This window comes from Diabrotica undecimpunctata, chromosome 9 (genome assembly GCF_040954645.1).
Source record: "Diabrotica undecimpunctata isolate CICGRU chromosome 9, icDiaUnde3, whole genome shotgun sequence".
NCBI classification, from domain to species: Eukaryota; Metazoa; Arthropoda; class Insecta; order Coleoptera; family Chrysomelidae; genus Diabrotica; species Diabrotica undecimpunctata.
The window spans coordinates 114,231,888-114,247,033 of record NC_092811.1 but is presented as its reverse complement, the minus strand read 5'-3'; the positions used below and the strand labels follow the sequence as shown (position 1 = coordinate 114,247,033).

Genomic DNA, 15,146 nt, shown 5'->3' with positions numbered 1-15,146 from the left:
GATCATCTTTTACCATCTACTTTTGTTACCTTTTTAGTGACAATTTTATATTTTGAATTATTACAAAAAAACCGTTTTGTATTAATACTACTTAATCAAATTTTGTAACTAAACATATCTTATTTAAACTTTGTAAAACCATTGTTAATGTAGTAATTATAAAACCAACACAACCACGACTCTTGATTTATTAATGTGTATTTGAATTAAACCAAAAAAAAAACGTTTAAAATAAAATAAAATAAAAAGCGGCTTAAAATTAACATCGGCATTAATTTGAGAAAGCAAAATTGATGAAGAAATCTTTACAGACAATAATATACTATAAATATCTTGGATTCCATAAGAAACTGCTTTTAAAAAATATCAAATGGATATAAGTATATAATTTGCAAAAAACAACCTAAGAAAACATGCCAATAAATATAGTATTACTTACTTCTAACTGTAGTTGGCGTGGAGCTAATATCAGCCGCTAATACTCCTCCACATATTCGATCGACGGTAGCTGTGGGATTCGCAGTTGCTCTACCAACATTAGAAGCCACAGGAATAATTAAATAGTCAGACTGGCAGAAGTTGGATGTGCCTGTACTACCCACCATCGATGGTACTCTATTATTTGAGTTCCCAGATAGAGTAAACGACAGGTTTCTAGGATTGGCTGTAAAATTAATAAAAATATTGTTATGGATCAGTTTATCGATCAGAAATAGAATAAAGAGTTTTTTTATTATTTTAATATACCGCGGGCATATAAGTTAAAATACAACCCTGTACTTATTTGTAATAGTTAGAATAAGAGAAAACATTGTTCCGTGAAAGATTGAGTGAATAGTGAAAGGACAATGGAACCCGTATAATTATAGATTTAAGAATAAACTCGTAATTGTATTTTGCGGTGGGCATTTTTCGAAAGTAAATGGGAATTAGATTTAGATATGAGATAACAAGAATTTGGAAACTTATTTCTGTTGAAAAAGGCAAAATTGTTAATGGTTTCTGAAAAGTAATTTGAGTGAAAGTAGTTTATTTGTTTTAAATATCATGTTGGAAATTTTCTAAATCGAAAATAAGTGGGAAAGATAAATGCTTATTATTGGTTAAAAAGGAATGGTGGGAATGAGAAAGTTGAGAAGGTTTGTCTGGGAGAAATTAAAAGAATTATGATGTTACCGGCAGACCAGAAGAGAAGACGTGTTTTCGTGTAGTCAATCTGAGTACCAGTGTTTTCGTTTGTTAGTGAAAAAGGTGGAAGCTGAGAGCAGATCAAAATCGAGAAGATTAATACCTCTTTTGAGTCTGCATAGTCCACGAGATATAATTGAGAAAGAAAGGAGAATTTGTGAATAAAGAGTACCGGTCAAAAGAGGCTTGGGCTATGCGGTTTGGATCGATGCTGAGAAAGGGGAAAGATTTGATGGTAGCCGGACATTATCAATCAAGGAAGGAACTGTGGTTTGATCGAGAGGAGACATCGTTGGTGTAAAAAAAATAAAGGTCAGTCAAATAATTTAAATGAAAGAAAACTTTAAGATATTCTAAAGATAAAATCAAATATAAGCATACGAACTAAGATTCCAAGTTTCAAAGAGTTAATTTTTTGTGAATAAATTATATTTTTGTATGGTCATTTTTTTTTGTAGATATTATTATAAAACAAATCAATAGATATTTTGTAATTAAAATTAAATTTTGAGTATAGAAGTTTGTTGGGAAAGATAATTGCCCACAAAAGTTATTTATTAATATTCATCGTATTGCTTATTGAAAATAAATAATAATTTGTGTGCATATTTATGTTGTTTTAATGTTAGTTCCGTTTCCTGTTCTATCCCGATTATGAGCAACTAGGAGATACTGAATCCACTAGAAGAGATATATAAAGTAAACTGATTAAAGTAAAATTAAGAAGGCACCCTGAGAATTTTTAATAGTAATTGATTTGTATGACTCTGCATAAATTAGTGAATTAATTAATTAAATAATTGGATTAATTAAATTAGTGTTAATTAATAATAAAACATCATAAAGCAGATCACAACAATATATAGTTTTAAAAATTTTCATATTTATTTTTGTACTATAATCAGTTGTTTGCGCAGAAACTTTGCACGATTAGTAAGTAGGAGTAGGTATATTAATATACCTTTACCCTACTCCTGTGTTATTTGATTTTTTTAAATGTTGTTTTAAAGGTTTAATCTCAATTCACATGTTCATTGTCAATTTTACCTATTAGAAGAATTCATAACAATAAAAAAAGATTCAAATGTCTTTTTACAGTCTCTACTCTCAATAATAAAGTAATTGAGTGCAGCTACCACTTGTCTTGATCTGTGTGCGTAATATTTATTTTTTGTTCTTTTTATTTTTATCATTTGATCTCACAATTTTTCAATAACCACCAAAACAAAATTTTGCAGCTCCCCTGTTTTGTTTGTTTTTATACAGACTCCATCTTGGAGAACTTGTACATCTAGATATCTTCTTCTCATCTATAATTTAAATTTAAATTATATCTGGAATTACAACGAAATTCTACAATTTGCTGAAAATATCGCCAATCAAGCCACTGATCGAATTATTTGTGCCAACATTGTTTTTGTCAAAGTGATACCAAAATCTTCATGCGATATACAAACTAAAAGAGATCAGAACGACATTTTTGGAAGATCTTTTACTGACTATAGAATGTACCGCGATCCCTCCTTATTTTTTTAGAGTAGGCAAAGTTGGTAATAAATATACTAGAATGATCAAAATAATAATGAATAATGTATGTATACTACTCTAATGGTAGCAATTTGTATTCTAGAATTTAGTTACCTTTCCGGAAACCTGACGATGAATAGCAAATTTGAACAAATGACCGGTTTGAAACCGGTCCTATAAGGAACAATAAACTGATTGTAAGTAAATCAAAATTGTTTTTGACCTAATTGAAATGGAATCACATGTAGAGTCCATTCATCATTTATAAAACAAGAAGTTTGCAATAAAAAACACCATAAAAATCTTCAGAATAAACATTCTAGAGCAGTGATTCTCAACCTGGGGGCAGTAAGAGAATTTTAGGGAAGGCATGAGGGTACAAAGAAATGAAAAATAAAAATTAAAAAATATGTATTTTGTTAAAAAACAAGATATTTTGTATTTCGTATTTTTATTTTGTTTAGAAACATTTCTTTATTTCAACATGATTAAAATCGTTTTACTCAAACAGACAACCTAAGTTAAACACGACAGTCTTGTGAATGGCAACATCGTAGGAGTGCAAAGTATATTTACCAACACTGTATTGCAAGCACTCCTAGCTCCAGTTCAGTTACTCCGTCTCACGCGTCAGTCTCAGTGGACAGCATCTGGGTGCTGTTTGTAACAATTATTGTAATCGTTATTTAATAGAGTGATTTTTTGTGAATTATTTAATAGTGTTGTGTAACAGCTTTGTAAATGGCTAAGTCATTTCCAAAGAAAAGATTGTATTCAGACGATTATATCAAGTATAGTTTTACTTTTATGGAGAAAAACGGCAGTTATTTACCTCAGTGTGTCAACTGCCATACTGTTCTTACTAATGATGCAATGCGCCCCGGACGTTTGGAACGGCGGTGTAATTACAAACCATTTTTCTTTGAAAGACAAAGGCCCAGAACTTTTTATTGCCAAAAAAGCAGCCTAAAACGCATGAAACCTGACTCTACTGCAAATTTTCGTATTGAAAATGAGAAAGCTGTGGAGGCATCATACAAAATAGCACTTTTGATAGTTAAAGACAAGAAACCACTTACTATTGGTGAGTCACTAATTAAACCTTGTTTACTTACTGCTTGTAATACCATACTTAGTAAAGACAGTTGTAAGAAAGTAGAATAAATTTCTCTCTCAAACGACACAGTAAAACGTAGAATTGATGACATGGTTCTGGATTTGAAAAATCAACTATTACAAAAATTAAAAGGTTCACCGTTTTTTCTTTTTTGCAGTATGACGAAACAACTGATATTTCAAAGCATGCACAGTTATTGTTTTACTGTCGACTTATTGACAGAAAACGGTTTGTTGGAGACAATATTGTATTCAACATCTCTTGGAACAACAACTAAATCCATTGACATATTTTCTACTCGAAGATTTTTTAGTAATCAATGAACTTTCATGTGAGAAAGTTATTGGCATATGTACAATTTGGCAAAAAAGAAAAACCCTAGAATAATTGGTTCTCACTGCATTATTCACAGACAAGCTTTAGCTAGTCAGACTTTACCTGAACTTTTCAACGTCACATTAAACTTAGCAATTAAAATAGTTAACCACAACAAATCCAGAGCATTAAACACTATGCTCTTTCAGGCACTATGTCAAGACTGAATAGTGATCAGGAAACCGTCCTGTTTTACACACAAGTCCGGTGGTTATCCAAAGGAAATATGTTTGCAAGATTATTCAATTTAAAGTCAGAAGTTGAAATTTTGTTAATGACTTCAAAACAAGAAGATCTTCACAGAAGATTTACATTTGATAAAAATATCTTATGCACTTATGCAGTTGTTGCAGTTGATTATGAAGGGTACAATCGAAGGAAAAAGGGGTTCTGGTAGACGACAAATATCCTGGCTGAAAAACATTCGCGACTGGACCGGGTTAAACACACAGACGCTCTTAAGAAAAGCTGAAGATAGAGATGAATTTGCAATGGTTATAGCCAACCTTTATTAGTGGAGACGACATCAAATTATTAATCGGCGACCTAAATAACCTATAAAGACATAGTTTTGAGGGTTTTTTACTCACTTTCAGTCTATATACAGGTTTCAGAAGAACTTATCCCACTGTGCGGCGCCTACAAAAATTGTTTGCGAATTTTTTTAAATTTGGAATTGTATTCATTAAATCTTTAATCAATCTTTTTTGTGATTAAAAAGTTAAAAAGATTTATAAATTGAAAACATACAGACTCCAAGCAAGTATTTTTAAATGGCTCCTAATTAAAGGTTAAAATATTTGTTTATATATACGATTTATACCGATTAAATAAAATTAAAAGAAAATGGCTAAGTGCCGCTATGTAAAAGAACGTTTATTAGCCTATCATTCAATCAAATATTCAAAAATTGTCAAATTAACCCAAAAAATAAACTTTAAATTCCAATCGTATATTCGCTTAATAATAAATTCATCACTCACTTATAAAGCCAGTATAGCATTAAAATATATTTGTGCCTCCCTTATCGTCTTCGAGCCTACGGAAAAATTGGATTTTTAGAACCTTCTTGTTGCGAACTGAGGATTTTCCCGTTTGCTTTATTTTTAGCGGATTTTGCCGCAGCTTTTTAGCTCAGAGAATTAAAGTCAGGAATAGATACACTTTAAAAATGTTACGGTAAGCTTAAAAGAAACTTACAACATATCTTTTATTCTAGGTTATCAAGATGTTGTGTTTTTTCAAAATTCTTATAATGGTATGGCAAAAGTTGATAGGTCCTTCTAATATATTAAAATATGGCAATTATTTTATAGTACTGAGAATGAAGAGTAGTTTTTTATCTAAATTTTTATTTATTTAATTTGTATTTATTTAATACACGGGATAACTGCATCACAGTTATTATTTAAAACTTAAAATTACTTATAATATTAAAATCAATATTAAGCCTAGAACCACAACGTGAGGGAACTGGACCATAAGCCACAACGTGCGGTCCCCTTTGACCCTAATAAAAACTTACTTAAATATGACAAATAAAAAATGTATTTGGTACTATTTCTTCTTCTTCTTCTTTTGTTTCTATGGCTTTCACGTCATGGTGATACGCCAGCTCAATTTACTGGTGACCCCGATAAAGTCTGGCTCTAAACCAACTCGAGACCACTTACTTGTGCCTGTGCCAAATAATTTTGTAGAAAAAAAAAATCAATAATAGTTAATTAATAGGTTATGTTAGTAAACACTACAAAAAGTATTGAGCATTGTCGATTACAAATTTAATTTATTAATTGAAAGGAATTTTATCAAAATGCTGACTGATTCTTCCGTAAGTTTATTTAATATAGAATATACAGGGTGAGTCATGAGGAACTTTACATACTTCTACCATATGTAGAGTCCCTCAGGGAGCATATCATGTGGCCACTAAAAAATGTCAACTTCTCTTCTTTATTAATTAACAGGGTGATTTGTGTAATTGACCATTTATTTCATTTTACTGTAGTGTTTATACGGCTCATTTGATTTTTTTAATTTTTGCATGATACAGTACACTACTATCAAGCATTCGACTGGTATTAGCTAAACTAAAAAATTCCAGGACTGGCTTTGGAAAAATTAATTTAGGGATTCGTATTAAATATTACACCCTGTATATATTTTTTTTAAAATGAAATAAGTGATTTTCAAACTACATAAATAGCCAATGAAAACGACATATGCGACAATGTTGTAGCAGTTTTATTAAATTTTTAGTTAACGATCAAATCTTACCAAAAATAGAACAACCATAATGAAGTATCAAATTATAAGGTAATTAATTTAAACAAATGTTATAAATTTCAAACATTTTAATTGAAATGATAAACTGAGTCACTGCACAACAAAAAACAGTAACTACTAACAATAACGAAGAACAATTTAAAAAAAAAAAACTAAAAATATGTACATAGTTATGATAAACCCATAAATTAGAACTGGAAAAGATACAATAATGGTAACAAAATAAAAATAATTCAAAATAGATTTTCGAAATGGAACCCTGCAGCCTGTACACATTTTTGTTGCCGAATTGTTAATTGACGTATTGAATTACGGATACTCTGGGGATCGTTTCTAATAGTATTACAACAATGTATAATTCTATCAATTAATTGTTGTCGGTTATTAATATTCACTGCGTAAACTAGTTGCTTCAATCGTCCCCAAATATGGTAATCAACGGGATTGAAATCAGGGGATCTTGAAGGCCACGAAATAGGACCTGCACGTCCTATCCACCTGTTGCCATAAACATTATTGAGATGTTGTCTCACTGCCAGTAAAAAGTGTGGAGGTGCCCCATCATGCTGAAAATACATCCCTCGGATAGCAACGTTCGCGTTGGCAAGCAAATTCGGCAAAATATTTTGTAGAAAGTTCAAATAGACCTGCCCTGTTAAAGGACCATCAAAAAAGTGAGGACCTACTAATTGGTTATTTATGACACCAATCCACAGGTTAACCGAAAACCTTAACTGAGAACGACATTCTCGAATAGCATGGGGATTTTCTTCTGCCCACACATGTGAATTTCATGAATTATTTATCCCGTCTCTGGTAAATTGGGCTTTATCTGTAAATAGTGTCCTGTATAGCGTTGGTCGATTATTGTTAATCCATCTACAAAATTCCAACCTATCGATCTCATCTCCAGCATGTAGTCGCTGAACCATTTGAATGTGATATAGGTATAGATTATTTTTTTGTAAGACTCTACTTACTTTTGATTGAGTAACATTGAGTTCTCGACTTACTTGTCTAGTGCTTATTGTAGGGTTCATAGTAACGGCGTCCATAATGTCATCTTCCTGTGCTTCATCTACATGTCGCTCTGTTGTTCCACTAGGAAAAGTGCCATTTTCTCGCAAATAATTAAAAACTGACCCAAATGTTGGATGACTGGGAGTTCGAAGATTAGGAAATCTCCCTAAATATAGCTCTCCCGAAATAGCCCTACCATTCCCATTACAGAATCCATAAACAAATATTATGTCTGCATATTCTGTGGTCGAAAACTGATGTGGCATTTTGAACGAAAGTAACAAAAGCTCTACCAAAACTAACACAATGTACTTAACGTAGATATGACAGAAGAAATATGTATTCTTGTACACATAAATAACAATTAATAATGACAATAATGACAATGGGTATAAAATATCAAGAAACGTCAAACGGTCAACGCCAACTAACCAACTTAAACTTTTTTAGATTTATTTTTATTTAGTACAGTTGATGCAATGTATTATTATTTGACATAAAATTTTAATCATTTACAATCAACAAAAACTAACACATACAAGAGGTTTGACTTTTTAATCAATTTAATTTATTATTTATCGAAAATAATGCCCCAATACGATCTATGAGTAAAAATTTAAAATTGAAAAACAATTGATTCTATCGTAGAGATAATACAAAGTGACAGTAAAGATGTTAATTTTCTACGTACTAGATTATGTTGTAGGAACTCGTTTTAATTAAAATGTTTGAAAATTATAACATTTGTTTAAATTAATACCTTATAATTTGATACTTCATTATGGTTGTTCTATTTTTGGTAAGATTTGATCGTTCACTAAAAATTTAATAAAAGTGCGACAACATTGTGGCATATGTCGTTTTCATTGGCTATTTACGTAGTTTGAAAATCACTTATTGCATTTAAAAAAAAATTTATACAGGGTGTAATATTTAATACGAACCCCTAAATTAATTTTTCCAAAGCCAGTCCTGGAATTTTTTAGTTTAGCTAATACCAGTCGAATGCTTGATAGTATTGTACTGTATCATGCAAAAATTTAAAAAATCAAATGAGCCGTATAAACACTACAGTAAAATGAAATAAATGGTGAATTACACAAATCACCCTGTTAATTAATAAAGAAGAGGAGTTGACATTTCTTAGTGTCCACATGATATGCTCCCTGAGGGACTCTACATATGGTAGAAGTATGTAAAGTTCCTCATGACTCACCCTGTATAGTAATTGGTGAATTATAATTCATATAAATGAATTTTGTGTATAGGTCAAAACTCGGAATGATCCTTATCGGGCATTCAAAAAATATATGATTTAGGTTCTCTATTAGGCCACATTCACAGTAAGGGTTGTCCACAAAATTCTGTTTGAAAATATGTTGACTTGTTAAACAATGACCGGTCCGCATTCTTATAATAGTTGTAATGTGTCTCCTATCTTTATATGAAAAGTTTTGAAACCATGTCTTATTAGGGAAAATATTTTGTACTCTGTAATACTGATACGATTTTTTGCTAATTAAAGTTTTCCAAGTGTTTTTGAATTTGTTTTTAATTTTATTCTTAATTTAAATATTTTTACTATTTAATTTTTAAATAGTTTATTATATGACAGTTTAATGTTTCTATAGTAAATACCGAAACAAGAGTATGATTAACAAATAACAAAATAAAAATATTCATTTTTTAGTAGTAAAAATAACATGATAAACAAATCTGACCAATACAAAATATTTAAATCAAGATTAAAATTTACATATTTCACAAATGCTAAATTGATGTTCTGCACATATATTTTTTCTTGGACAAAAATCACAACGACGTGAAAGCTTTTGTGGCTCATGGGGTGGTAGTTCGTCAGGATATCCAAGGTGTTGCCTCATAGACTGCCTTTACTTTCTTGGCAGTCGGTTATTTTCTACTCTTTGCTTCATGTAACCGTCCACCAAAGAATAAGCTAAGTTTTTGGGAAAAGTAGAACGGACGTTACAATTAGGCGATGTTCGAAATTGATGTAACACAAAAGAATAGATTACAGCAGCATCTAACATTCCATACAGAATCCTTAAAGGCCACCTTCTCGTCTTTCGAGCAACTGTCTTCGAATGACAAAGTTGATCAAACGTATCGACCCCACCTTTAGTCGAATTGTAGAACATTGTAATTTCTGGCTTTTTTGTTTCTGCATTTATTTCGTCTCCAAAATGCATAGAAGTTATAGGTAGAACGCATTTTTTCTTTTCTGAAACATGGGATTGTAAAGTTACATCTTTTGAAAAAGCAAACGCTGATGAGGGGATTTCACTGCGGTTGACATCTAGAAATTGTACCGGTATTTCTCTTTTATTTTTGCATAGAGTTCCTACCATGGTAGGAAGGAAAAAGAGGTCCTGGTAGTCCTACCTACCATGGTAGGTTTATTTTCAAGAAGTTTTTTTGCTAACTCGATCGATGAAAACCAGTTATCCATTGTTATGTTACGATTTGTTCCTTCTATTGTTTTCGATAGTTTCATAACATATTGCGTTGAAATAGAGCCATCTTCAGGCATTCTGTTTGGATATTCTCCTGTATATTGCAGAACACATATAATTAGTTTTGGCGTCGCACATCATAATAATTTTAATACCATATTTGTCTGGTTTGCTAGGTAAGTACATTTTGAATGGGCAGCGACCCCTAAAGTTTAATAGTTGCCCATCTATAGTTCCATATTCATAAGGAGTATACAAGCTTTCGCAGTTTTCTACAAATATATCCCATATTTCTCTTATTGGAAGAATTTATCGACAGTTTTTCTTTCTGCTCGAGTTGTTTTGTCATCAAAATGCAAGCAGTTTAAAATAAATTCAAATCGGTTTTTTGTCAGTGTATTGCGAAATATTGCTAAACCAAATTTTTCTGACCAGATGTTTTCGAAGGTAAGATGTGTTTTTTTTAGAAGTCATGCAATGTATAAAAGCCCAAACAAGGCCATAAGTTCTGTTTTATGTGTTTCTTGTATGTATCGTTGTTCCGAAGTAAATTTTGATTTTTGAATTTTTATTTCTCTATTTGCGCTGTTGACAATTATCTCTAAAATTTCTGCCATTAGCTGCCATATTTCTTTCGGGTTTTTAGTGTTTTTACATTTTTGTTTTGGGCCAGGTAAACGGGCCAACTAACTTTTTTGCTGAGGTCCTCGTTCTCTTCGAAATTAATGGCTGCGAGTACCACTTAAAACCATTTCGAGCAAAAAATCCAGGACGGTCATCTGTAGCATCTGTTTCCATAGCTTCTTCATAATTGTTTGTTCCGTACTGTAGTTCTCTAAAAGTATATTCATCAGATGCAGAATTGTTGATTAAGACATCCTCGTCTTCGCTATCGTTTTCATCTAAGGACTCCTCGTATGCCAGATCGTTATTATCATCTTTGTATAACTCGTTTCAAAGCTCTGTTTCCTACTGCAGTAGGAATGCACTTCGGTTTAAATTTTTATCAGCCATTTTTCTACAATAAATCATTATTTAAACAACCAAAACAAAAAATAATAAATTTAGCTTACCGCAAAATATTATAACGTAAATCACAACGTGGAGTCAAAACCAATTCAAATCCTTATTATCCACGAAAACGAAAGTTAGGTCAAAAAATACGTACACACAACAGAACCTGCGAACGAGAACTGAAGCTACGTGGAATTTCAGCCCAGTGTCTTAACTGCGCGCAAGCGTGCTTAAGAAAAATGAAACTACAGGATCACGGGCGACCCCATGTTGTGCTACTAGGGTTAAAAAGATTAAAAAATGAGACTAAAAATAATACATACTAAATAAAAAACAAAATATAACAAAAACAAAATATAACAAAAACAAAATTCAGCAATTCCCAATATACATATCACAAAGCAAGAGATCTTTTTGACTGAGTTAAAGTTATATTGAAAATATCAAAATCAAGAACATTTAATAGCCCTATGCATCTATCCAATGGATTGTGAATACCATGAGTTGTTCTGTGGAAAGGAATATTGAAACCATTGTTGTAACGTAGACATTGATGGGAAACATTAAAGTTAATCTGGCTTTACAGGTTTGAACAATCAATAAATCCATGTTTGATCTTATATATATATATATATATATATATATATATATATATATATATATATATATATATATATATATATATGGTTAGATGTGTCGATAGCAATTAAAGTAAATTGTATACCCAAGCTTAATCAAGCCATTCAGAGCGATGCTGGGAATATTTATATTCCACTATGCATCAACAATTTACCCATATAAATTACCATCATTCTTGTACTCATTGCGTCGAGTAAGGACGATAAATATACGAAGACGGTTGCGTTTCGATTTAATTCAAGTCTCTTACCACTCCCTAACACGTGCTTCTGGGTCTACCCGTCATCAGAGAGAGTTTGTAGGAAGACTCAAACTAAATCAAAACGCACCGACTACTCTGGCAATTATAGGAAAAACAATTACCAAAGTATTCTACTAGAGACCTCTAGTGAGGAAATATGAAGTTAAATGTGTCGATAGCAATTAAAGTAAATTGTACACCCAAGCTTAATCAAGCCATTCAGAGCGATGCTGGGAATATTTATATTCCACTATGCATCAATAATTTACCCATATAAATTACCATCATTCTTGTACTCATTGCGTCGAGTAAGGACGATAAATATACGAAGATGGTTGCGTTCGATTTAATTCAAGTCTCTTATCACTCCCTAACACGTGTTTCTGGATCTACCCGTCATCAGAGAGAGTTTGTAAGAAAACTCAAACTAAATCAAAACGCACCGACTACTCTGGCAATTATAGGAAAAACAATTACCAAAGTATTCTACTAGAGACCTCTAGTGAGGAAATATGAAGTTAAATGTGTCGATAACAATTAAAGTAAATTGTATACCAAAGCTTAATCAAGCCATTTAGAGCGATGATGGGAATATTTATATTCCACTATGCATCAATAATTTACCCATATAAATTACCATCATTCTTGTACTCATTGCGTCGAGTAAGGACGATAAATATACGAAGACGGTTGCGTTTCGATTTAATTCAAGTCTCTTACCACTCCCTAACACGTGTTTCTGGGTCTACCCGTCATCAGAGTCATATACCCGTTCATATTTCCTCACTAGAGGTCTCTAGTAGCATACTTTGGTAATTGTTTTTCCTATAATTGCCAGAGTAGTCGATGCGTTTTGATTTAGTTTGAGTCTTCTTACAAACTCTCTCTGATGACGGGTAGACCCAGAAACACGTGTTAGGGAGTGGTAAGAGACTTGAATTAAATCGAAACGCAACCGTCTTCGTATATATATATATATATATATATATATATATATATATATATATATATATATATATATATATATATATATATATATATATAATGTAGCTGCTGACATATCACGACCGTTCTTGAGTGAGGGTAAAGATACGGGAATAATGTGACCAAATAACTGAACAGTATTCCAAAATAGTTCGATCTAAGCAACAGTACACTAATCTTGTTGAATCAATCGGGAAATACTTGGAATTCCTAGTAACGAAACCAAGAAGTTTAGATGCCTTTATTAAAATAGAGTTTATGTGGTCACAGAAAGTAAGCTTCTCATCGAAAATATCACCCAAATCCCGAATAGACGAAATATAATTTAATGGACAACTAGTCAATGCTGCTTTTTCAAGAGCAGCTAATGTTCAAATCGCAGTGAAGGGATTTGAAAAAACAGGAATATATCCTTTCAATGGAGATGTATTTCCTGATTACCTGTTTGCAACGTCAGATATCACAGAACAACCAAACTACAATTCTGAGCAGCAGATATTATGCGCCACTACTGCCAACACCACAAACAATAAAACAGAACATTCTACTTTTTCAAGTGAAACTGTGCCTTCTAACGACGCTTTTTCTGAGTCTGAGCCTTATAAAGAAACTTCTCCTGGGTCCTCTACTTTATACTAAATAAGCTTTTCTGCTTTCAACAAAAATTTTAATGCCTCCACCCCAAGAAAAGGAGCGTATAAAAAGAAATAGTAACAAGAGGAAAGGTACAACTGTCATATTAACATCGTCACCATACAAGGCTGAACTAGAGGCCTAGGAAAAAGAGCGCCAAGAGAAACAGAAAGGTAAACACAAAAAGACCTGTTCAACAAAAATAAAATAAAATCTGCGACTTTCAGTGATAATCTGTTAAAAAAAAAAGAAGGACTAGAGAATTAGTCCTGCTACTACCCAAAAAAATGAAACAAAATGAAACCCAAAAGTGTCAGGCTGAAGATTCTGATACGTCCTCTAATTAAGACAAGGCAGAAGAAGACGAAGAAGCTTGCATTTTTTGCAACGAGATGTACAAAAACTCTTTCGATCAGGAAGGTTGGATTCGGTGCTGCAAATGTGGTGGCTGGGCATATGAAGCTTGTTCAAGCTGTGAAGATGACGATGACACTTTTATATGCGATTTTTGTTTATAGTTTGATTTTTATTTTTTAATACTGTCCATACAGTTATACAGAACCTACTGTATAATAATGTTTAATACTTGATTACATGTTTAATTAAAAAATAACTTAATATTTCCATGTACCCCATTTTACCCACCCTTTCTTGAAAAATGAGGTATTTGCACATTTTAAAAAATGTGTTTTTCTGTCCTTACGTAATTTTTGTTAAATACTCAATATCTGTTTTCTGGTACCTGAAGCCACACTTTAACTACATAATTGTGTAAAATATTTTATTTATCACAAATTTTCATTTTATGTCACAAAATGTGATAGGGTCTCCATTTGGGGCAACTCTTCTCTACATATGGCCAGACTTTTAGGGGGGCCTGAAAAATGTATTATAATTTTGCAAAATTTTGCAACATTTGTTTTTAATACAGATTTCAGTCCTCTACAAATAGTTTTTTATGACTTTTGACGTAAAATAATTAGGGAAGGAGGAATTTAACAATTTAGAATTTCCTATTGAGTTTTGAGTTTTCTATTGCTAGTTTGGCGATTTACCAACCGGTATATACCTGCATTATGTATATGATAGATGGTTTTAGAATTTAGGGTTATTTTAATTATTTACTTTGTAGTGAGTGACCTCCCAATTCAGATATACATAACACTTAATCGAATTAAAAGAAGTTTTGTACCTCTCCTACACTTGTTAAATAATATTTTTTTAAAGTGTAGCTAAGCCAAGACAATTTTCCTAATCAAAGCTGATTTTTTTCCCACTAAGTTAAGTCGATTGAATACGGAACGAGATTCCTGTTGGGCAATTGATTAGTTTGCCATTCCAGATTACATTCCCTATTTAACGAATGGGTCAGGATTTAATTTGTTGTACCAAAACCTTTATCACTAGAATAACCTCTCGTGTGAATCAATTAGTTAAACATGTTCGATTTACCCAACAAGTTTAACTTCCATTAGATATTTTATTATTTGGAGAAATAAAAGTAATTATAAGTATGAGAGTAAATAAATTTATAATACTGTGTTTTATGTTAAGATCTAAAAGTCGCTCTCATAGTCGCTCGTGAAAATTACTCTGATGCACAACGTAAAGAGCAAACATGTAAAAGCTACATTTAGCTGGAAATATA

General features: G+C 31.8%; 1 protein-coding gene across 1 annotated transcript in view; it reads right to left on the bottom strand.

Moving 5' to 3' along the window:
* Nucleotides 1-15,146, bottom strand: part of LOC140451283 (uncharacterized) — a 134,415-nt gene that overhangs the window by 33,663 nt on the left and 85,606 nt on the right. The window contains exon 8 of the mRNA XM_072545026.1: nucleotides 440-664. Coding sequence (XP_072401127.1) covers nucleotides 440-664 — 225 coding nt within the window. The remainder of the gene's footprint in view (nucleotides 1-439; nucleotides 665-15,146) is intronic.